Source organism: Tamandua tetradactyla, chromosome 21, assembly GCF_023851605.1.
Source record: "Tamandua tetradactyla isolate mTamTet1 chromosome 21, mTamTet1.pri, whole genome shotgun sequence".
NCBI classification, from domain to species: domain Eukaryota; kingdom Metazoa; phylum Chordata; class Mammalia; order Pilosa; family Myrmecophagidae; genus Tamandua; species Tamandua tetradactyla.
This window is the reverse complement of record NC_135347.1, coordinates 56,055,041-56,080,600: the sequence shown is the minus strand read 5'-3', so window position 1 is coordinate 56,080,600 and position 25,560 is coordinate 56,055,041. Positions and strand designations below refer to the sequence as shown.

General features: G+C 42.9%; 1 protein-coding gene across 2 annotated transcripts in view; it reads left to right on the top strand.

Annotated features, from left to right (window-relative positions):
• Positions 1-25,560, top strand: part of SV2C (synaptic vesicle glycoprotein 2C) — a 240,986-nt gene that overhangs the window by 96,323 nt on the left and 119,103 nt on the right. The window contains exon 3 of one of the 2 annotated variants that reach the window (XM_077139397.1): positions 14,778-14,958. The exons of the other annotated variant lie outside the window; for it this stretch is intronic. Coding sequence (XP_076995512.1) covers positions 14,778-14,958 — 181 coding nt within the window. The remainder of the gene's footprint in view (positions 1-14,777; positions 14,959-25,560) is intronic. 2 annotated transcript variants of the gene reach the window in all.

The window sequence follows — 25,560 nt, the reverse complement described above, 5'->3', positions numbered from 1 at the left end:
CATCACTAATGACACAATAAATCTCAGGCATCAGGAAGTGCTGCCCTGAATTCACCCCAGCTTCCCTCGCAGTAATGGATTAGGCCCAACATCCATTAGTCCTCGGCATTTCCTGATATTTACCCACTCGTTGCTGACGCCGTAGGTATCTGCCTATTTCGGGAAACAAAAGGTCATGTCGGAGAGTCAGAAGTAGTTTATGGAATATTCCTTGTAAACATTTTCCAGACTCTGTTATGGTCTAGTCTGGTTGGGATTATGCTATCTGCCCCTAGATTTCAAAAAACAACCACCACAACAGACACAAAGAAACTTACACATAATTTTCCAAGATAGGGGTCTTGGAGAACTTGTGCAGTCATTTTCCAGTCAATATTGATCCAACGTATGTGATCTTTGTTTCTGCTGAGCTCCTTTTTAGACCTGGTTCCCTGGCACACACAGCTGCAGTCTGGAAATAACCCGAGTGAAGCAGAGTCCTTCGCCCCTCCAGGTTTTGACCTTGCTGTACAAATATCAAAAGATACAATGTGGGCATGGTTTAAAGACTGTTCTCTTGTCCTGCTCCTCTAAAATACCAGTTCCTTTTAGATTTTTGTGCTGTATTTGTAAACTGTGCTGATATCAAAGAGACTTCTTTGAGAAAAGTTTTCCTTTATTGCTTGCAGTCATGCTTAAACTTGAGGAAATCAATAAAATTCTCAGAAGCCTGTTTTTCATGCACTATCTGGAAACAAGACCCATGACAGCATTGCTCTTACAATGGCTCCGTCCACAGCACAGGCCTTTGCTGTGCTCTGTTCTCTTTGTGGCAGTGGTTTCAGGGTAACTGAGTCCATGTTAAGAAGCCGGATGTTTTTCTTCTATTTTCACTGCTCTCCTGTACTTATGTATTTGTTCTGATTTTCCTTTCATTCCAGCCTTTTTCTGCCCTTTTGCTTCTCTGAATAGCTAAAATCCTCTGTCTCCATGTTTTTTTCACTCCCCACTTGACTTGCATCTCCTATTCTCTGCTTTTGTCTTTTCCATTGCCCTGAAATTATCCTTTCAAGGGTCACTGGTGACCTCTTATGAGACAAATCTGAGATCTTTTTTGAGTTTTCCTGCTCTGGACATGATTGAGCAGTCTTTCCTTTTCTCCTTATCTTTTGAGGCATTCTCTACTCTGTCTGACCCTCTTCTTATTTCCTTGCCCACTGTTGTGGTTTGCTAGCTGCCGGAACGCAACATACCAGAATCAGAATGGCTTTTAAAAAGGGGAATTTAATAAGTTGCTAAAAATTTACAATTCTAAGGCCATGACAATGTCCAATTAAAACAAGTCTATAGAAATGTCCAATCAAAGGCATCCAGGGAAAGACACCTTGGTTCAAGAAGGCCGATGATGTTTAGGGTTTCTCTCTCATCTGGAAAGGCATGTGGTGAACACAGTCAGAATTTCTCTCTTGGCTGAAAGGGCACATGGTGAGCAAGGTCTCATCTGCTAATTTCTCTCCTGGCTTCCTGTTTCATGAAGCTCCCCGGGAGACATTTTTCTTCGTCATCTCCAAAGGTTACTGGCTTGTAGGCTCTCTGCTTCTCATGGCTGTGTCATTCTTCCCTGCCCTCTCTCCTTCATTCTCCAAAATGTTTCCTCTTTTATAGGACTCCGGAAACTTATCAAGACCCACCTGAATGGGTGGAGACATGTCATCACCTAATCCAGTTTAACAACCACTCTCAATTACATCACATCTCTATGGAGATGATCTGATTACAGTTTCAAACATACAATGCTGAACAGGAATTAGAAGAAACAGCTGTCTTTACAAAACGGGATTAGGATTAAAACATGGCTTTTCTAGGGGACACACATCCTTTCAAACCAGCACATCCACCCTTTATCTCTGACTTATTTTCCTTGTTGCTATTTCTCAAGTATTGAACTTTGATTTCTGTCCCTCCTTTTACCCTTGCAGATAAATCGCGTTTCACAAAGCTCTAGACTTCCCTATCATGTGGCCACCTCAGAAGCTTTCAATCTGTCTTCTCTAATTTGTCACCCTAGCCTGAGTTTAAGCATCATATTGTCTCTCAGATTTTTCCACTCACCCATTCAATCATTACACATCCACTTTCAGTGCAGCTATAGCCAAACTTTTCCTGTAAAGCAGAGGCCATGAACTGTGGCCATGTCCAAACTCAGTCCTCTGTTTTTGTAAATAAAGTTTTATTGGAAAACAGCTGTTTCCATTCCTTTACTTATTAGCTGTGGCCGCCTTCACGCTGTAACAATGGATCCAAATGGCTGGGACAGAGATGGCCTGCAAAGGGTTGAATCCTTGTTTCTGGCCCATGACAGAAAGTGAAGCCACTCTCAGATGTCTTTGTCTGTCCACTCCAATGCTTTGGTTGCATTAATTCTCTACTCAGGGAAAGTTATAAATGGCTTCCCATTGTCTGTGTAACTAACTGTTAAGAATTTTCTCTTGTGCATCCAACCTAATTGCACTTTTCTGCGCTCCCAACCCAGCCCACCAAATCCCTTCCTCTTCCTCATCCCCACTTCCCAGCCTTCTAAGGCTCTTTTCCACTGCCAGACCTGTGCCCGGGCTGTTTTGTAAGCTGAAAGTGAGCAAAAGTGCCATCTTCTTATTCGTGTTCTACCTGTTTCTTCTGAGATGGAACTCAAGCCCTGCTTCCTTCACAAGGCATTTCCTGATGGTTGGCCACATTGGTCCCTCCCTTATTGATCTGCCTGCATCATCCGTACTTCCCCATCCTGCCCTATTCAAACAGAATCAGTGAGGGTTATTGATGTGAACCTCTTCCCCACTGCCTAAGAGGTTGTCCTGTTAGGTCTGCCCTCCGCCTGTATCCTGTTCTTCATGAATTTTATCATGATTTATCCCAACCCAAAATCCTCAGTTCAACTTCGATTCTTCTTTTCCGCACTCCCCAGCCCACAAAAGCTGTGGACTTTGACTACTAGAAAGATCTCTAGCCTTTACCCTCTTCTCCAAGCTTACTGCCCCTACCATCATTTCTGTCCTGGACTACTGGAGCTGTCTCATCAGTGATGTTCTAGTCCAGGCCTGGGATGAGGGTAAGGTGAGTGAGGTGCCTGGGTACGGTTTTGAGGAGGCGTCACTCCCATAGTCATACAGGTATGGGGTCAGCACCTGAGAATAAGGGCCCGGGAGACTGGGCTGTCTTCCAGCTTTACTTTATCCTCCATACTTTGCTGGAATGGTCTCTTCACATACATACGCTGTTCAATCTGGTTTTTAATTGTCCAAAGGCTAAAGTCAACACTCCTTTGATTTTCTCCAACTCATCTTCCAGGTTTATTTCCTGTCACTTGTCCACACTCCCCATCCCATCGCCCCAGTCCCCCTCCCACCCCCACTGAACTCTACGTTCCTTCTCCCCTGAACTACCTGGAGACCCCTTTAGGATGTTATGCTCTGACACACCTCCAGACCTTTGAACATGATTGTTCTCGTTTGCTAGCAGCCAGAATGCAATATACCAGAAATGGAATGGCTTTTAAAAAGGGGAATTTAGAGACAAATTTCAGTAGCTGAGAGATTTCAAACAGAGTCGAGAGGTTATCCTGGAGGTTTTTCTTATGCAGTATATAGATTTCCCTTTTTAGTTTTTGGTGCATTGGAGTGGCTGGAGGAAAGTACCTGAAACTGTTGTGCTGTGTTCCAGTAGCCTAGATTCTTGAAAAGGACTGTATAAAGATATAACTTTTACGGTGTGACTATGTGATTGTGAAAACCTTGTGTCTGGTGCTCATTTTATCTAGGGTATGGGCAGATGAGTAAAAAAATATAGATAAAAATAAATAAATAATGGGGGGACAAAGGACAAAATAAATTGGATAGACAGAAACACTTGTGGTCAATGAGAGGAAGGGGTAAGGACTATGGCATGTATAGTATTTTCTTTTTATTTCTTTTCTGAAGTGATGCATGTGTTCTAAGAAATGATCATGATGATGAATACACAACTATGTGATGATATCTTGAGCCATTGTACACCATGTATAAAATGTATGTGTGTGAAGATTTCTCAATAAAAGCAAAAAGAATTTGTAAAAATGGGGTTATTTAATAAGTTGCTAGTTGACAGTTGTAAGGCCATGGAAATGTCCCTATTAAAGCAAGTCTATAAAAATATCCAAGTTAAGGCACCAACAAGAGGTTACTTTCACTCAAGAAAAGCTGATGAAGTTCTCAGTTTCTCTCTCAACTGGAAAGGCGCATGGTGAACAGGGTGACATTTGCTAGCTTTCTCTCCAAGCTTCTTGTTTCATGAAGCTCCCCCAGGGGAGCTTCTTTATCTCCAAAGGTCTCTGGTTGTGTGGGCTTTTGTGCATCTCATGGCTCTCTTGTGTCTCTAAGTCTCTATCCAAAATGCTTGCTCTTGTAAAGGATTCCAGTAAAGTAATCAAGACCCACCTGGAATGGGTGGGGTCACATCTCCATCTAATCAAGTTAATACTGATGCTGATGAGGGCGTCACACCTCCATGGAGATAATCTAATCAAAGTTTCCAATCTGCATTATTGGATCAAGATTAAAGAACAAGTTGCTCCCACAGGATTGGATCAGGATTAAAACATGGGGCATAATCCTTTCAGACCAACACAATGGTCTTCTCCCCTCCCTTGGAACTTCCTCCTTCACTTGGAGAATCCTTATTTGTTGTTCAAACCCATACAGCTGTCACCTTCTGTGCAAAGCTTTTTAGGATTCTCTGGGACTGATTAAGTAGGTCCTTCCTCTTTTCCCCTTAAGCCCTAAATACACACCTAACTTCTGTTTCATTTTGTGGAAATTATGTTTTTGCTTTTATCTCCCATGAAACCAAAGGTTCAAATCCCCAACAGCACATTAAAATCACTTGTTAAACCTTTAATTTAAAAACGACTGTTGCCTGAGCCCTACCCTAGACCACAGTATCTCCAGGTGTGGCCTGGGCATTGACTTTTGTTTTTAATCCTCCATCCCACCCCAGTTGATTCTAACAAGTAGCCAGAGTTTAAAAGCACTGTGCTAGGCTGCGAGCTCCCAAGGGTAGAGGCCATTTCCTATTCATGTTTGTGGACCTTGCCTCGCTCCTCCAGCCTCTTCTCCTGCTCCTTCCATCACATCTTGCAAAATGCCCAGCTTACAGCAGGAGCTCAATCTGGAGCTGTGGAATTAATGATAACCCACTTCATTTGTTGGGTCAATGGTTGAGTTCATGGAAAAAGGATTGGTCATTTACCACTTTTCTCCCTGAGTGTAGGACTTGGAGTGGGGAGGGTTGCAGAGACAGGGATCCATCCCCCTGGTGTAGAATTGATTCCCTGGTGCATCACAAAGCAACTCACTCTAATCTTCTCTATTTCTAAGAGTTGATTCTTTATTGCTTTGAATACCAAATGGGTTGCAATTGCCCTACTTTGGGCCTACGATCCATACATGCAAAAAAAAACCCAAACATTTTAATGTATCTTCCTCTATTATACTAAGTATTTGAGTAAATATATTAGAAAAAATAGGTTAGAGGAAATAGTTTGGGCTTCATTATTAAAACTGTTCTCCTGTGGTCTGCTTACTGAGTTCAATGAAAGTGTCTTAGAGCTTTCATACAGCTTGGTGCCCTCATGGACTTAGGTAACATGTAGCTGTGTTGCTTGGTATGACATTCCCTGCCTATACAAACAGCTAGCATCAGTGTCTGCCTGGGCCACAGAATTAAATGTCAGACTTTCAAATGCAAAACCAAAGGATGTCCTGTAGACTGCAACTGATATTTACAATTCTTTCTAGCTAAGGTGAGCTGACTTTTGTTGTAGATATTCTCCAAGCTCAAACTGAAGGTATTTTTTTTCCTCCTTTGTCATATGCCTTTCTTTGGTTTTATCTGATTTTGTCAAAGTCCATAGATGCATTTGAACACATCATAACCCCTACCTGAGGCTGCTAAAAATAGTGGTTGGAAAAAAAAGGGTTATTTTTCTGAGAAGGCTATTGTTTGTGTATTTAAAGAGTTTCAAGTGGAAAAGAAATATATCTCTGGGATTAAGAAAGCATGAGCTGAAAAAAAAAAAGAGAGAGAGAGAGAGCATGAGCTGGGCAGTGCGACAATGGCACAGTGGCAGAATTCTCACCTGCCATGCCGGAGACCTGGGTTCGAATCTCGTGCCCGCCCATGCCAAAAAAATTTTTTTTAATTAAAAAATAAAGCATGGGCTCATACTATTAATTTTCATCACAAAAATATGTTTCATTGATGCCAATACATATAACAAGTAACACAAGCTGTTACTAATAGGGTATATAGGAACTTTGCATTTTATGCATAATTTTACTGTAAACCCACAGCTTCTCTAAGAGAAAAGGAAGCACTGCTTTAGTGATCCCTGTCTGATCACTTGCTCCTGCTTAGTGTCAACTTAAAAGAACAGCTACTCCGACTTTGTAATATCTCCCTATTAAAGCTATTAAATGGATATAACTAAGAAAAAAAGCATTGGATTATTCTTTCTGTGCTGTTTCAGCTGACTTCTTTTCAGAGCATGAACTGAGAGAGGCCAAAAGATACAATAATTTCTATACCATTCCAGAGCCTCTGTTCTTCCTGCTGCTTCTTTGCTCTCACCATTTCCTTCTTACCTGTTTTCCTTTTAACCTTGCCCAATCGTAATTCTTGTAGTTGTGTATTTATTGAACAACTATACGTCACACAATGCTGAGTACTTCATTCCATTTATTCCTTTAAAAATCTGCGGGCCACAGTGGCTCAGCAGGCAGAGTTCTCACTTGCAATGCCAGAGACCCAGGTTCGATTCCTGGTGCCTGCCCATGCCAAAACCAAAACAAAGCAAAAAAGCCCTGTGAGGTAGGTACTGTTATTGGCCCCATTAGAAAGAAGGGAAAATGATGCAAAGAGGCTAAATTACCCAGGATAGCATATCTAATAACTGATACTCAGAGGAGAAAGAGATAGACAGGTAGGTACATAGTAGCTAGATGAATGGTAGGTAGATAGAAAAAGTGAAGGAGGGAGAGAGAGAGAGATTCAGGCCTTGGTAGGTAGATAGAAGAAGTGAAGGAGGGAGAGAGAGAGAGATTCAGGCCTTGGTTATCTGTTTCAAGAACCTGGTTTCTTAGCTCTTTGTTGCCTGACTCAAAACTCAGAGTGGTGAACAGTGGAATGAACAAGATAAAGGATACTGCATTTGATTTAAAAAAAAATCATCTTCTTATACTTCAACCTTCCTGACTTGGATAATGGGTTCACTTTTCAGGGGAACAAGTACTGAACTTGAGATTTTATATTTTTCTAATCCAGGCACAGATTGTCAGGGGTGGTGCAGCAGGCTTCTTAGCACTGGGCGCGAGCAGAGGCAGCTGGAAGGGACAGTGGGGGAGCCAGCCTGCCGCTGACCGAGCTGGGGCTGGCAGGGGGAGGCCACTCATGGTCAGCCAGTTGTAGGTCCCGGAGCAGCAGCCACGGGGCAGCAGCTGCTGAAGCTTCCACAAGAGAAGGTGGGCGGGGGGTCCACGGCAGGCCGGCCCGAGCGAGTGTTCCCCCAGCGGGAGCTGCGGCAGGCTGGCAGGGCTGAAGAGGACCTCGTCCACCCCAGCGTTTGACATAGGGTGAAGATGCGTGACTAGCTGGGAACCCTGAGCTCCACAGTGGGAGAACTAGAATTAGTCCTCGAGGTCGTGGGCTTGGGCAAACCCCTTGGACACTCCAGGGGTTTTTCCAGTAGGCAATGGACAGGGGAAAAAAAAACAGGAATCTTTCTTTAGGGAATGGGAGAGAGGGAGACTGTGAGTGCTGAGACTTACTTTATGGAGACGCCGTTTTCAGCGCGGCCTTCACTAATAAGGGAAACCAATTGATTTGTGATTGGTGGCTAGTATAAAGGCTTACGTAAACTGGATTTTTTTTTTTTTAGCACAGGGTAAAGCATGCCTTCTGCAGCCTTCTGAGGCATAGTAGAAACCCCCTTATGTGACAAAATCAGGACTAGTAATTGGTCAGTTTACGGAAAAGAAAAAAGCAGGAAAATATACAAAGTATGCATGTGTACTTAAACATTGTATTTTAACATACAAACATACATTCAAGTGTCCATCTTCGGATGCAGGATCAAACACTTTCCTTCCAGTAGGGATCCTCTGATTGGAGTTCCTCAATGCTTTCTTGCATCACTGGCCATTATGCATCTTTAATTTTAAGCTTTAATTTCTTTTAAGTGAAATGAGAATTTAAAGACTTAAGTATAGCAATCTGAGCACAGAATGTTTAATTTTATAATTTCTGCCCATCTTTTACATTCGTATTGCCCACATTTATTTTAATAACAGTGGGGTTTTGTTTTTTGGTTGGTTTGTTTTTGCAACTTGTCTTTTCCAAGTCTTTCTTGGATTCTTTTTCATAGAAGTCGCTCTTTTTCCTTTCACACTCACATTTTATGGTTTATGTAATTGATGTTTAAATGCATAAATAATAACAAGCAGAACAGGCAAAACAGATCAGGTAGCAATGCAACTCACCCTTGATAAGTGTAAAGCACTGCTGGTGAGTGAAAGGGAAAAGCTGCCCAGTGAGAGTTCTCGGCATGTTTGGGGAGGGAATGGGGAGTGTCAGTTAATCCAGTGCATTGGGTAAGTGAAAATTGGCCAAGAGGGCTGCTACCCTAAGCAGGACAGGTTTGTAGGAGAAGCCCTAGCTTGAGGGGAAGTAAATGGGCTTGCCTCTTGTGAAAGGAATAATGTCTGAAAAATATTGAGCTCATTTTAAAGAGTAAAGCTTTTTCCCTTAGTCTTGTGAACTTGACAGATCATATTATTCTTCTCAACAGCCATTTCCAGAAATGTCATCAGTATTCAAAACAGTGTTTTTCATTTTACACTGACTTAAAAAAAATTTGCTTTAACCTAAGAAAGCCCCCTTTTAAAAGGTAAGTGTGAGTGTTACCTCAGGGAGATTATCACTGAATTCAGAATAGGTACCACAGAATGCTTTTTATTGAAAATCGGTTTATAAATAAATAGCACAATGAATTCTAGAGTAACACATTAGCCATGGAGAGCTGACTTGCTTAAAACAGTGTTTAAAAATTTAACCTAAATCTTGCTATGATAAAAAATACTGGGTGTATGGGTGGTTCAGTGGTAGAATGCTGGCCTTCCGTGCAGGACACCCGGGTTCAATTCCCAGACCATGCACCTCCCCTCCCCACCAAAATAAAAATACTATGTACTATTTCTTAAATTGCTCTGTTTTATTTAAATGTCTTACTTCAGTGTTTCTGGGGAAAATATTGGCCCCTTTAAGGATTTCCAGGAAGAAGCAAAAGCAGCTTAGCAAGAAGACAGGCATGGAAATGTGATGTTTATCAGAGGAAAGTGGGGTGTGGTCGTATAAAATGGAACTGGCCCCACATTAGTCCTCTTCTCGGGAAAGCCTTCCCAGAGGACACAGTCAGGATGCGTACCACCTCCGGGGGCCCCGGCTCCCATCACACCGCCTCAGAGCACACTCCTCAGGGGAGGCCCCTCCAGCTGGGTGCCTGCTTGTCTCCCTCGACAAATTACGAGCTCCGTAAGCCGTCGTGGCAGAATAAGAAAGAGAATTTGGAAACCGTGGCGCCCAGGTGCATGTGTGTCCACTGCAGCGCTGTCCTGTACTGGTCATGTGACCTCTGGAGGCCACAGAAACATCTGGCCTGGATGCCCTTCCCGGCAGAGTGGACGTGCTCAGATGGGGCTCTTGGAGGGTGTCTCGGTTTTCCGAAGCTACCACGACGAACACCACACAGTGGGGCGACTTGTACAACAGGAATTTATTGTGTCATGGTTTAGAGTCTGGAAGTTCAAAATCAGGGTCTCTGCAGGCCATGCTTTCCCCCAGAGTCTGTGGGTTCTGTGCTGACTTGCCACAGTCCCGGGGTTTCCTTGGCTTCCGTCTCTGCCTCCCTCACCTGCGTCTCCTCTGGCTTCTGTTACTCCTGCTCAGTTATCTGTGCTTCTGTCTGGATTTCTCTCTTTATAAGGATTTCGTCCATGCGCATTAAGGCCAACACTATTCACTGGGGCCTCATATAAATAGACTCTTCAAAGGTCCTGTTCACAAATGAGTCCGTACCCCGACTCACCTTAGAACATTCCAGCACACCATGGAACACATGGATTCCCGCCCACAGGAATGCAGATTGAGACTTGAACTTGCGTTCGTCGTGGAAATGATTCAATCCCCAACAGGACGATGACATGCGATGACGGGTGTGAGACTCTCTCCTGCCTCTCCTGGCTTGGAGGAGGTATAGGATAAAGGCTGGCGATGCTTTCCCTTCTCTGAGGTCAGGGGTCATGCTTATTTATCCTTGTGTTCCTGGCACCTTGGGAAAGGTCACACATAGTGGGTGCTCAATGAATTATTTAAAGTTTAATTTCATATCCTTCTTTTAGAGCAAGTGAGGGTGTCTTTATTTTAAGTAAGAAGAAATTCAAGATGGAAAAATACCTATTTGGTTTTGCCCTAAGGTCACTAATGAATGCTTTTCTAAAATATATGAAACATATTTTGGAGTAGTTTTTAAAATTCTGACAGAGATTATTTCTGGTTTGTCCAGTTTAGAAATTCTGAACACAAGGGAAGAGAAGATAAGTGCTAAATAGGAAAAAAAAAAAAAGCAGATAGCAGTGGGAAAATGTAGGGTGTCCGTTGTTATATGTTTGTGTGTATAAACTTTCTGGAAGAATTAGAAAAAAAAAAAGATAGTTATTTTTGGGAGTTAGTTCAACATGAGACCAAGGGAGACTCTAATTTACTGTTAAATATTTCTGTAATGTTTGAATTTTTGCATGTAGATATATTTGTTTTTTTAATGTATATACATTAGAAAATATATCTGGGGAATTGAGGGATGGACCTTTTTTCTTTTATTGTTTTATGTTTTAAAAACCCCAATACATATCATTTTATTTTTTTATATGCTGTATTGGCGGGGTTACATTTCATTCTTTTTCCATGTGAGCATCCATTATTGTAGCACCTCTTGTTGAATTTTTGTTTATTTGTCTGTTTTTGTTGGTTTCTTTGTTTGTTTGGGAAGTGCACGGGCCGGGAATCCGACCCGGGTCTCCCGCGTGGCAGGCGAGAACTCTACCCCTGAACCACCCTCGCACCCCCAATATTATTTTTAATGCCTTTTCTTTCCAAGCGGCGGCACGCGCAGGGCATCACTGATGGACGAAGGGCTTTCTGTCCCCTTATCAAGCCCTAAGGCGTCTTCATCATGGACATTAAGGTCAACCTGGGCTGGCTGAGCCTTCACTTGCCTCTGAGCCTCTGGGAGTCCCCAGCGCGGGGCTGTGACCTCACTGCTGCTGGCCGGGGACATCTGGCACCTCAGCTGTGAGCCTTTAAGATGTTGGTTTCCGCACTTCCCAAGGGCAGTTGTGGCCTATGGAGGACACGGCCGGAAGGAGGGGAGACCCAGGACGGCAGAGGCAAGCGCTGGCAGAGCATCATCCCTCCTGGGCCACCCCACCCGTCCATCTGGAGGGCCTGAGGACGAGCTGGGCTGCGAGAAGCAGCACTTTCCCTCCAGCTCCCGCCCCGGGTGTGACTCCAATTTTTCCCCTCCAGCTCCCATCCTGGGTGCGACTCTAGTTGTAGGAGGGCAGGCCCCGGGAGGAGGCATCTCAGAGATGTTTGAGGTCCTGCTCTCAGTTCTAGGCGGTACCGTGTCCCGGGGCCCTGGACACACCGGGAGGTTCACAGGAGGCAGCCAGGAAAGAGGAATCCTAACTATCGTGGGAAGGGTTGCCGAGCCTGCTGTGGCCCGCTCACTCTCCCACGGTCGGATCATTGACTTCTCGTACCCGGGTCCCCTGTGGCAATGGCCTGTCCTCAGCCCCCAGCACTCTGTGAGGGTTCAGTGGGTTAGCTCGAGTGAAACCTCTAGAACCTGTAAATGCTCAGCACGTGCCAGCTTCCATTCACCTTCCCAGGAGCCCCAGGGAGTGGGGGGGGGCTGCTGTCCCGGCGCCCACTGAGACTGCTCCTTCCGGCTGGGGGCATGGGGGTGGGCGTTATCACTCTTCCCCTTTTATTTGTTTTTATTTGGGGCTTGCTTCACTCTGCCTGGGTTACTGATAAGTGCCCTCTTCCAGGCTTGTAAACTCAGGAATCTGCAAGTTCAAATGCCCTCAGGCCGGGCGGTGAAAGGGCTGCAGGGGCACAGGCCTAATGGGGAGGCCCCAGGGCCTTGATAAAGGGCAAGTTCTCGCTCCGGGCACTCGCACTCTTTACAGAGCAGAGTCTGAGGTCAGGCTGAGGCTCTGTTGCCCAGTTAGAGACCTTCGCTGCATATCACCCAGCTCGTGGTTTTCAGAGAATAGATGCTCCCAGACATACTCAGAATAATTAACGACAGAGGCTGGCTGGGAAGCTGAAGCAGCAGCACCAGGCATTGTCCTGCTGGGTCAGATTTTAAGTCCCCCTGGAGGAAGCAGTGAACCAGGCTGGTTCATCCCGACAGAATGCGGGCTCTGAGAAGGTCCTCTGGGATTTAAAGAAAGAAGAACACGATTGCACTGCCCAGCGTTGCCCTCTACACTCTGGTAGAACAAGTTCCATTATACCTCCGAGCCTCGGTTTCCTCCTCTGAGATGGTGGTTAACAATACCAAGGCTGCGGGGTTGGGGAGAGGCTTGCGTGAACTGGCTGGTGGGATGTTCCCTGAAGAGCGCTTGGCACAAACGGATCCTCAGTCAGTGAAAGCAGCAGTAGAGGTTGCTCTTTACCGTTAGTCTTCATCAATAATAAATGGTTATTGATTGAATGCAGACAACTTGCTTTTGCATTGCCCTTGCTTTCTGTAGCAGAAGGGGTTTAAGGCTGGAGTGGCTGTCTTGGTGGTGGAGGAGTGTGGTATGAGGCTTAAAGGGGTCGAGGGCCTTTGTCCCTGGGGCTGGAGCTACAAAAAAGGCCCCCACCCCCACCCCACCCCCACCCCACCCCCACCCCACCCCACCCCACCCCCACCCCACCCCCACCCCACCCCCACCCCCAGGCTTTAGATGGCGGCAGCTGCAGCCAAGCTACACCTGATTTATGCTTTCTGATTTGTGGGCGTTTTTTAAAGACATAGGCATTCATCGTGAAGAAGCTTAGCTGCTGGTTATGTTTGTGAGAGGTGTCATGTGACACACTTAAGCCTTCTATGCTGTAAATGCGAGATGCTACACGTGCACTTTTCTGGGCAAATTTTGGAATTCCCTTGCACTGTGCTGATGCATTCTTTTTAATCATCTAGGCAAACACTGGGTCTCATGATATAAGAGAATTCTCCTCACTGAGGATTATTTGTGTACACTTACTCCATAGCACAGAGAAAACAAAATGTGTCATCCACACTCAGTCAAGGAAGCCCACCCACCTGTTTGCAGAATTCCTGCTTAAGTAAAAATAGCTTTTATTTGTTCTTATTTTGCAATTGCTCCAACATTCACCACTGACCATAGTTGTGTGTATTCAACTATCTGCAAAAGTAGCATCTGGGTATTTCCTTTTGGGTCTTGTATTGACCTTTTAACTATGTGTTAAGCAAACTCATTTGGGGGTAAATGTTTAAATAGGTCATTTCCAAACTAATCCAAAGCAGTAAACCAGTGTTTTATTAGCATCTTCGCCTGCTACTGAACACCTGGAATGCTCCTTTGAAAATGGGCTATTTAAATAGTGCTTTGGTGAATCAAAGGAAAAAGCAGAAATGGATAAAGATAAAATGGGAGCTTCCTTAAATTTACATTCCAGGTATAACAAACTTTCAGTTATTAATTCTGTCATTAATTAATTCTGTGACACTGCATACCATTTTAGAAACATTCCTGAACTAACATTTGCACAGCTAACATCATTCCCTCCTGAGAAAGATTCTGGGCAGGGTATGAAAGTTGGGGAGGGGGAGTTATCTGATTTTTTAGAATAAGAAAGCAAATTAGAAAAATTAAGTCTATATGCCTGATGACGCCAAGAGACACATGTAACTCCTGCTTTTCTATTTGTTTCCAATTTGAAAGCAAAGTCAGCCATGTTAAGTTTGATATTTTCCAACATATCAACAATTATTTCCCTTCTCTTTAAACTTATGACTGCAAGAAAGAGTATTCCTTAGGAACAGAGCTAGAAACTATTTTCAGATGAACTCACATAAGCTCCAACTCCCAAGGAAGGCCCAGGGCCTTCAGGAGAGAGTAGAGAGAAAGAACCAACACGATCCTCTACAGGACGTCTCCAAGACTGGTTTCAATCCAAGACATGTGCTCCCGGCAGGGGTTTGGAGCAGGCTGGGGTAGCTACTTTAACTAAGAGCCCTTAAGCCAGTCTCCTCTCTTGGCCTCGCCATGGTGCTCGGTTGGGCGCTCAGACCAGAGAAGACTTGACTGAGTCCAACCCCAGGAGTGTGCCGTGAAGACTTCCCAGGCTGGCCACTGTGTACCCATCCCCACGAGGCGGGGCTGGCACAGGGGTACTCTGTCTTCTAGTGAGATACGGTGGTAGAGGAGATGACTTCCCAGCAGTCTCGGTGCCCAAAGGTTGCTGCAGATCTTCCTTTCCAACTTAAAAGCTGATGAGTGCATTCGGAAGGATGTAGTTTTAATGAAGTCTTTCCCACACACAGTGCCGAAGATGTTTTCTTTTCGTCCATTTGCTCGTTACATGTGCCACGTACTCCCAGTAGCTGACATGTTTCTGTTTTCTGTGTTTTGCAGGCAGCATGGTGTACCTCGGAATGATGGTGGGAGCGTTTTTCTGGGGAGGACTGGCAGACAAAGTGGGAAGGAAGCAGTCTCTTCTGATCTGCATGTCTGTCAACGGATTCTTTGCTTTCCTTTCGTCGTTTGTCCAAAGTTATGGCTTCTTTCTCTTCTGTCGCTTGCTTTCGGGATTCGGGTAAGATTTTCTCCTTCATATTTTATAGTAATGTGTTTGTTCTTTATCATTGGGCACGTTCCCACTTTGAAGACCTCATTACCAGGAAATTGTCATAACATATCTCTTTTCTATCTTTGTGTCAGCCTTGGAAGCCACGATGCTCGTTCTCAGAAATATAATTAATCCCCCTTTAAATCCATAAGAGAAGGGAGCATGCTCCTATGTTCTTTTGCCTAATTGATTCAGTATTTTACTTCTAGGAAATGGGTATTGTTTTAAATGGAATGCTGTTTCTATGGCAAAGTTCATTCATAAATGGATTTTTTTTCCTGAAAATTTAATTGAAGCAAGAAATAGCACTTGTCCTACCTTTCTATATACTAAAGTTTCGAATCATTCAGTCATGCTTTTAAATCTAGGATTAGAGCAACTCAAGTAAATGTTGCTTTATTGATCTATGTTAACTTAGCATTTTAATTAGGGAGGAAGTCTGCTTCCTGGGCTGTAATAGGTTCTTTTTGTAAGTTCCTGTCTTCTGCTGAATTAGCAGAAGTTTATATTAACCAAGTGCATGGCATAGAATAACCAAAGGTTTAGTCGTTTTTCCTTGAAGATCCTAAAACACCCATTACTAAGTGAATTCACAAGCATATCAGGACTATGAAGAATTCTGCTTTGATAAGGAAAAAAATATGCATAAAAAATAAAAAAATTTCCGATTCATGCTTGAGAACTTTATTTTATCAGCAACATTCTTTCTGAGGTATCTGGCAAAAGAAGAATCTAAAATAAATATTTTAGATTATTTTATACTCTAAAATAAAAAATAAATGAAGAAAGTGAAAGGAACATGGCTGGCTTATAAATGTGAGAAACATGACATATTGAGGATAGTGATGTCTTCACAGTAGAACATAGTTTCACCAGAAGAGAAAGTTGAAGAACTACATTGTGTCTTTCATAATGACAAATAGTAGAGCTTTAACATCAGACCTAAAATTAATAGAAATAGAAGGTATCAAGGAGAAAAACTGTATGAGTAGGTTACTTCTAGAATAAGATTTCTCTCTGTAGACAGGTTGCTTTCAAAATTCATTCAAAATATATATTTTAAAACTTTTATATCAACATTTGTACCCAAACTGAGATTGGTTGATTATCCATAGTCTTTTCTGTTGTTCTTTTTTTTTTAATCTTCCTCTAGCTTCTAATATGCTACATTCTGCACGCAGTGAGCATTTTGCCAATATTTCACTAACTTGCACAAATTTAGGGAACTCTCCTTAAAGCAAAGACAGTGTATTCCAGTAAAGCAAGATGGTTGGAAACTCTGGGGAAATGTAAAACTGTTTTTTCCCTGGGGAAAAAAAATGATCAAAATCAATTATTTGCTTCCTAATGATGGAAAAAGAGGACTTTTCCTCAGCAGAGAGACCCTCGGTGCCCAGGTCTCCCTGTGAGGTTGGTTTACAGACTGCTGACCTGAGAGGTACTGCAGGTCATTGGCTCAACCTCAGTGCTGAGTGAACTGAGATGGAAGGAAAGGAAGAACGGCTGCTATTTGGGGCTCTTTGTTAAAGGGCCTTCTCAGTGAGGGGGCCACAGGATAAGACATTCTTGCCACCAGGAAAGGCCGTCTCCTTTCTGTGATCTACTCATTACCATCAGCCTGCCAGGAGAAGGCTAACAGCTGGTTTCTGAACTTCGATTGTTTTAAATATGTAGTCTTCTCCAGGAAATTTCAGCCCTATGCACAGACTCAAAAGTACCTGTGTTCTAATTATTGCAGCAATTTTAACTGCCAGTCTGGATTTAGGGGTGGTCAGTTCAATTGACCACAGAGAAAATGCCATTGTTATAGCTACAAAACACTTCAAGCCAGTGGACTGTAGAGAAACTAATCTGGGGGCGGTATAGAAGCCAAAACCACAGGGATATTTCCATGATATCATCACTGTTGCAGACAAACTGTCCTCCAGTTGGCTGGCTCAGGACTGCTGACCTCTGAATAACATAACTTACCTGGCACAGCACTGACCGTGTAGTGCACTGAGCTAAGCTTTATAAACTGCAATACAAGAGGCCAAAGCAAAAGCCCTTTGCGAAGTGTCATATGACTAGGAATCCAAACATCCAAGTCCACCCGCCCTGCTCTTTATCGCGGGATCTCGGGAGAGCGACTGTGGCTCCCCAGCCTAATACTTCTCTTGTAGAATGGTGAGAATCGCATTTTACATGTTTGCCTTGGAGTGTGAGGGTCAAATCAGATAATGGGTTAAAAGTGAATGGTATCGAATGTGATGATGGTACAACTAGGCGATGACACGGCGAGACAGTGATTGTATGCTTTGGGTGAATTATATGGTGTGTGTCTCAGTAAAATTTGCAGAGAAAAAAAGTATATGGTAGAAGACTTCTAGGTATGTACTCGAGAGAAATGAATACATAAATCTATACAAAAATTTATACATAAATGTCCATAGCAGGATCATTTATAAAAGCAAAAAGTCAGAACAACCCATATGTCTATCAACTAATGAATAGAGAAAGTGTAGTGTGTCCACACAATGGAATATTATTCAGCCACACACATGCAATTAAGTGCTGATACACACTGCAATGTGGGTGGGACTTGAAAGCATTCTAAGTGAAGTTATATGATTGCATTCGTATGAAATATTCGAGCTGGGAAACCTATAGAGACAGAAAGATGAATGATTGTTTAGGGAAATAGGAGGTGGTAGCTACAGGGTGTGAAGGGGGATGGTTACACATTTCTGTGAATATACTAAAATCCACTGAATTGTACATTTTAAACGGGTGGTTGTATGGCATATTGATCACATCTCAATAAAGTTGATAGAAAAAAAGCCTGTGGTGGAGAACGCTTGTGGGTTAACGTTTAGAAACATTCATCCGTGGGCCGGCGTTCCCTGTTCTCCCTTTACTCTTCCTCGCACGCGTTCGTCTAAGCTGCCCTGTGCTGTGCCTGTTGCCTCAGTGACAGCAGAGGGGCCTTTCTCTGGCTTTTGAATTTCAATCCTTATGATGAGGTGAACAGAAAGGACTCGGCATGGACAGAAGATTTGGGAGAGAGCAGGGCCAGTGAGATCACACATCCTCCAGGCTGGAACTCGGGCTGATGGGCGAAGTGAGGAAAGCTGAGTGACAGGTGACCCAGGCCCATCCCAAGTGGCATGACGTCTACAGAGTGCTGTGGGATCCAGGACCTGAGCGGACCTAAGAGATGAAGTTGATAAGGAAAAGGAAGACTGTCTCTTTCTCCCCGTCCTGAGCTCATAGGCCATGTTACCCCTGCACGTGGACCCCAGGAGCAGAGGGTACTTCTCAGCAACCCTAGAGTCTGCCTGGATCAACCACCTCTAAATCTGTGGGTAAACATGGCCAAGTCTCTGTTTTCTCCAGTTCTTTTCCACTGGACTGAAAAAACATTTTAGCTCCTACTCAACGCCTCGAACCGTGCTGGGCCTTTTGCGGGTAGAGAAAAGCCCTTGTCTCAAGTTGCTTCCCAACAGTAGAGGGAGGACACAGAAGCTCTCCTATTTTCTCCTTCCAAGAATAATTAAGTGCTGGGAGAGAGGTGTCAACAAAGGGCTTGGGGAACCCTGAAGAAAGAGAAAAACACAATGATATTTTGAGTGGGTGACCTATTTCCACTGCAAGGCTCTCTTCTTTTTAGACATGAAAGGGGGTAAAATAGTCCATAAAGTCAGGTGAGTTTTAAACATATATTGTTTAAACCTTTTCACTCCCATTACTTATGAACTCCATACATTAGCAGCTGAAATTGGGATAAATTTTGCTTTATATTTAAGCTTTCCTTATTAAAACTTAAGTCAAAGAACTACAGTTTTCATCGTGGAAAACTTAAAGCGCTCATGTTAAATCTACTTAGTTAAGCAGCTTCCTCCATCCAACTTTAATTCAGATTTTTAAACTGAAGGAAACTAGATGATCAAGGAAATAAGATTCCAAAAATTAGGGAATTTTGCGATTGTGGGCTTGTGGTCCTCAGACCTTCAGGTGTTCCCCCGGCCTCTGCATCCATCCTCCTTCTGCCTCAGAGGCCCTTGGCCCAACTCCTTAGCACTCATCTCCTCAGAGGGGCCTTTTCTGAGACCAGCCCTCCCAGGGGCCCTTCCTACAGTGCCCTGTTTTGTCTTTTCTGTTGCATTTATTGCCATCTGAAAATATTCACTTTATACGTGTCTGTTTCTCTTCTCCTCAAGCTGTAAATTCCAGTTGGGCAGGGACTCTCCTTGCTCTTCTTACATCTCTGCAGCAGCCGCTATAGCATAGGGACCAGTGGGTGCCTCGGGAAATGCGGGCATCCACCTTTCCAACACCATGAGTTTTAGAGCAGAGAGAGAGAATTTCTGGGGTGCACAGTCTAAGCCCCTCATTTTCCAGGCTGAGGTTCAGTGGCAGAACCAGGAGCCACTTAGCTAGGACCAAAGTTGTAATGAACTCTTTTTAAATAGCAAACCTGTAAAAAAATAAACTGTACTTCCTGAAGGCAGGGTTCAAGATGTCTTCTCGTTGACTTTATTGCAAGTGGCATAATTTCTGAAATTAGATGCAATATATTGTATTCCTGGCTCTGCATAATAAGGAGACTAGAAGGAAATGCTGTTTTAGACTGCGATCTCTCTGGGTTTATTATTTCCCTGTCTCTAAATAGGCTTTCCCCTTAATTCAGCATACCAGGTCATAAGCATATCTTCTTAGAAACATAAATATGTCTAGCTGCCATATTTTGCCTGGCTTTAAATAGTTATTCATTGCACAGAGTAATTTTCCAACTGGGAGCAGCACTGTTTTGTGGGAATGAGAAATAGGCTATTACCAATTTATTCATCTATGTCTTGCTTGCCCAGTGAGCCTCACACCAAGTAACAGACATTTCCCTCCCCTCTCTTGTTACAGAAAATTAGAAAGATGGGAAATGGAGTTGGCACCATTGATTCATTTTCATTTGCCGCAGAATTAAATTATTTGTTTCCAGTCACTGTTAATTATGGGAATGGTGAGGCTTTGGACACTGGGCAAAGTTAAATTCAGGAACAGCTCACTGGGGTCTGGCATTGCTAAGCATGAAGTGCAGTAGAAAAATAAGATAACGACAGAAATTACAATTAAATTTCAACAGCTCTGTGTATCATATGAGAAAGAATAATCATTTCTTCCTCTGCAAGTGGAGGCTCACAAATGCATACATCATGGCTGTTTGCAGTGTCCTTACATTAACTGCACTAAATTACAGTAGCGAGATGACCTTGGCTTTAAAGAAATATCACCATTCACTGGAGTTCCTCCAAGCACTTAATATGTAGTAGCATCTTGTTTACCCCCAAAATGTTTCTTTTATCAGCAGGCATGAAAAATATTATACCCTTTTAAAATAAGGAATTGGAGGCACTGATAGATGAAGTGATTTACCAAATGTCCAGCAGACTCCCAGGTCTTCTGATTTTTAGTCTAATTCTGAATTATGGGGCTTCCTCTTCCAAGTAGCCTTTCTCTTAAGGTAAAGTTTACTTTAACATATTGGAAAAAAATACAGATGGATTTAAAATTTTTCAAGACTTTTAAAGTGTTTTATCTAAGGGTAATGCAGTACTTGCCATGTACCAGATGCTGGATTAAGCACTTTGGAAATATTGATTCAATTAAACCTCATAATGACCCCAGGAAGATACCATTAATTATATCTGTTTTGTGGACACAGAAACTGAGGCATAGAAAAGTTAAGTAACTTCTCTAAGATCACACAATGAATGATGTGGTCTCATCTACGTCTACTCCAGAGCCCATGTGCATAACCACCAGACTGTGGTGTGTCTCATACTCAATCAGAAACACCTCTGATTTCGTATGACCCAGTGCCTGAGACAGGGTAACTGTGCTGGTCTGAATCTGTGGCGGACCCCAGAAGAGCCATGCCCTTTGATCCTCATTCAATATTGCTGGGTGGGAGCATTTTGTTTGTTTCCATGAAGATGTGACCCACCCAGTTGTGGGTGGTAACTTTTGATTAGATGATTTCCATGGAGGTGTGTTTCCACCCACTGAAGGTGGAGCTGCTTACTGGAATCCTTTAAAAGAAGAAACATTTTGGAGAGAGTCCCTTTTGGTAGAGCCACGAGAAAGCCAGCAGATGCCACCATGTTCGCCATGTGCCCTTCCAACTGAGAGAAACGTTGAACATCATCAGCCTTTGTGCTGGTTTGAAGGAAGTATGCCCCCTAAGAAAAGCCATGTTTTAATTTAAACCCCATTTCAAAGAATGGCTGTTAAACTGGATTAGGGGATGACATGTCTCCACCCATTTGGGTGGGTCTTGATTGGTTTATTGGAGTCCTATAAAAGAGGAAATATTTTTGGAGAATGAGAGATTCAGAGAGAGCAGAATGATGTAGCCATGAGACACAGAGAGCCTACAAGCCAGCAACCTTTGGAGATGAAGAAGGAAAATGCCTCCCAGGGAGCTTCATGAAACCAGAAGCCAGGAGAGAAAACTAGCAGATGACGACACTGTATTTGCCATGTGCCCTTCCAGCTGAGAGAGAAGCCCTGACTGTTTTCGCCATGTGCCTTCTCAACTTGAGAGAGAAACCCTGAACTTCATTGGCATTCTTGAACCAAGATATCTTTCCCTGGATGCCTTTGATTGGACATTTCTTTAGACTTGTTTTAATTGGGACATTTTCTCGGCCTTAGAACTGTAAACTAGCAACTCATTAAATTCCCCTTTTTAAAAGCCATTCCATTTCTGGTATATTGCATTCCGCCAGCTAGCAAACTAGAACAGCCTTCTTGAACCAAGGTATCTTTCCCCAGATGCCTTAAATTGGACATTTCTATAGATCTGTTTTAATTGGGACATTTTCTCAGCCTTAGAACTGTGAACTAGCAACTTATTAAATTCCCCTTTTTAAAAGCCATTTTGTTTCTGGTATATTGCATTCCAGTAGGCAGCAAACTAGAACAGTAGATATATACAAAATCCACATTGGAACAGACCAATTCAGCAATACTCTTGATCCGAGAGAAGTGGAATGAAAAGACCTTCCCCAATAGGTAAAATGGGGGACAGTTGGACTAGATCATCTTTAATCCAAAAATAATCTCAAACCCAAATTGTAAGTTCAGGGTAAATGTTTTCTCAGACCCATGTTGTCCAACCCACATGGTAACTATTAGCCACACGTTGCTACTTAACTCTTGAAATGTGACTGGCCCAAACTTAGATGTGCTGTAAGCATAAACTACGCTCGATTTTGAAGACTTAGCATGTATATGAGAATGCGCAATAGCGCACTAATAATTTTTGTATTGATTATATATTGAAATGCTATTATTTTGAAAATATTGGGTTAGATGAAATATATTAAAATTAACTTTACCTGTTGTGGTCGTTGCTGCCTTTTTTAATGTGGTAACTAGAAAATACAATTACAGTGTGGCTCCCATTATATCTCTCTTGGACAGCACGGTCTTAGACAATGACTTTCACAAGAATTATGTTGGTCTTCATGACATACTTTATTTCCCAATCTACCCTTTGGTGAAGGTATTATTGACACTTTGTGAAAAGGAACAGAGCAAAAGATCCTCCCGACCCGCAGTGTATAATTTTGAAAAACTAGTCATGCACGCTCTTTCGCATTGACCCATTGAGGGCAGAGCTTGTGTTCTCCATGGCTGTCCCGCAGCAGCTGGTAGAGTGCCTGGCCCAGAGTTAGGCTGGAGAGTGGGTGGGTGGAGCGAGGGTGGCGAGATGGAGGGTGCATGGGGAATGGATAAGTTGTCCTATACGGAAAGTGACGAGGTAAGTCTGAAAGTTTCTGCCATCATGTCTGACACATCATCACCATGTTTGTTTCTGGCACGGGTAGGGGTGGGACTGCGTCTTCCACCTCTCTCCACAGCCGGATTCATTAGTTTTCAGGACAGCCTCAGGGTCCTGCTCTATTGCCCTTTCTCCTTGTAGACGGTTAGGCTTCCCCAGCCCTGGGGGCTTAAGGCACCAAAGTGATTTCATTGTGATTTGGGAAATTGAATAAAAGTTCTGTTTCCTTAGCAGCACACTGCTTTTACCCAAATTATATGCTCACAGATCGGTATTATTTTTAAATAGCAAAGTTTTCTACCAATTATTGTATTCATAGTTTACATAATATTGAGAAAGTAGCAATTTCTCATATCAAAGAATATAATTTTTAATATGTCAAATGTGTTTAATATGTTATGTAATTTTGAATATAATATTTAATCTTCGGAGATTGGGAGAACTAAAACTACCCAAACCAACCGTCCTTAGCCACTGAACATTAGAGATTCCCATTTTTAATCTGGTGATTGGCTGGCCCACCGGTAAGCTTTCTCCTGAACTGCTTGCATCTTGCTTGTTCATAAAAACCATGTGCCTTGTAATCAATACAGCAGTCGCATTTTCCAGGCTAATCCAGCCTCTTCAGAGACCTTTAGATCTGTTCTTTCCTCTAAGCCCCTAAAGAGCCTCCTCAGGCTCGGTGATAGCCTGTTTACTTTTGCAAAGCAGAGGTTGCCAGAAGTCCATCTTTGGGGCTGCTACTTTGATTCCTTATTTCTGGGTCCAGTTTAGAAGATAATGAATTAGTTCTTAATTGCTATGCAAATTTGTCTGGCAGTTCAGAGTCTTATTTCCTTTTTGGTGATTGTAAGAAGGATTAAAAGGGCACTTCTCACACAAGTGTATAATTGAGGCCCACAGTATAGGCTGGAACGTTCACTATTCTGTTTTGAAAATCCATCATACTTGTCTTAATAAACGTTGCCCAGAGTCAGCTCTGGGTGAATTGTTCTTTCTGGTTATTATCTGCATGGAACGCGTGACTTTCCAAAAATTATTAAACTCCCTCCTTAATTGCGTTCTCACGTAATGCCCCACTTCCCAGTGGAAATGGGAAATGGAAGATTGAAGTAAAGGACTGTTGGACTATCATGTAGTGAAATAAATCACAGTGAAATTATCCTTTGTTACATACTCACTGGAGAATTAAAGCAAGAATAGAATAATTCGGTAGAATCTGTCCTCCTTGGGACAGAAGCTGTCAAACATTCCATGATCTCTCTCCTATAATTTCCTTTTTCAAGCCAATTTTATCTACAGCCTCCCACTTTCACCGCAGAAACCTGAACCGCTCCCCCTCTTTGGCTGAATGGCCTGCGTAAATCACGATGGTGAGCTTGCAGGGACAGAGGAGAAATAGCAGCTGTGTCTGTGAGGCGGCGGGGCTTGGGCCAGCCGGGCTTCCCGGATTCTCCGCGAGGCGCGCGCGAGGTCCGGCCGACGTGGTGTTCTCTACAGCCGCCACACCAGGCTGACTTCACGTCTGGGCGTCTCAGGTTCTGCAGCAGAGAAGGAGTGTTGTCTGCAAAGCTGACACAACCTTTGCCTTACACAATAGTCTATGTGAAGTAGCTTCAGTTTATTGGGGGAAAATAAATAAATAAATGTTTCCTGGTATTTGCCTGGTTCCTAGAGTTGAGTCCTGTGCAGACTGAGGGAGGCATTGTGTCTGTGGTGTGTGTGCACGTGAAGGGGGCCTCAGAGTATTTTAGGAATCTATTTTATTGTAAGCTTTTTTTAGCTTCTTAATATCTCTGTCATTAAAGCTGCCAAAAAACTAAAATATATTAAGATTACTTTGGGAATAAGCACCCCTTTGAAATTCTAAATATCTACATTGTATTTCAATTGTGGAAATCCAGCTTTTTTGGAATCCATGTATACCTGTATTTAAAATTTAATAGAGAAACAGCCCCCGTCCTAAAATCTGATTGTAGACATCAGTTATGACTCCGTCCGCATCCCCTGTTACCAAGGATGATTAAGATTAGCCTTTTTTTTTTTTTTGACAGTTAACCAAATAGACTTAATATCCGATCCTGGAAAAAAATTCTTTATAAACCACCCTGATCTGATCGCTTCACTTATGCAAACAATTCCATCAAAAAATGAATTTCAAAAAATTTCAGCAGTAGCCAACTGATAATTTTATTATGAGCAAAAATAAGTCTTCATGCCCATTGTATTTATAGATGTGCCACTCATCAAGTAATGTAAAAGTTAACCATGTTGTGCCTTATATTATGGATTTTTTGACATAAATTATATTTTCCTTGTTTAATTTACAGCAAGAGTTTTTCAGCCTTGGCCCTATTGATATTTTGCATTAGATGGCTCTTTTTAGTTGGGGGCTGCCCTGTGCATTTTAGGCTATCTAGTGGCATCCCTGGTCTCTGCACACTTGATGCCAGTCGCAAATCCCCCTCCAAGTTGTGACAATGAAACATGTCTTGAGACATTGCCAAGGGCCCCCTGGGGGACAAATTGCCCCTGTCTTAGAACCACTGATACGTGAGAATTTGAGCACTGCCCTTTAAATATTTTTTGTGGCTTCACACGTTCTCAGAAATTGTATCTGAGTATAATAAAAACAAAGGACATGTATTAGCCCCTCACACAAGTGCTGAGGGAGAATAACAGTGGGAAACTTTTATTTTTTTTTTCTTTCACGTGTTAGTAGGGAGAGTGGCAGCTTTCTCTCATCC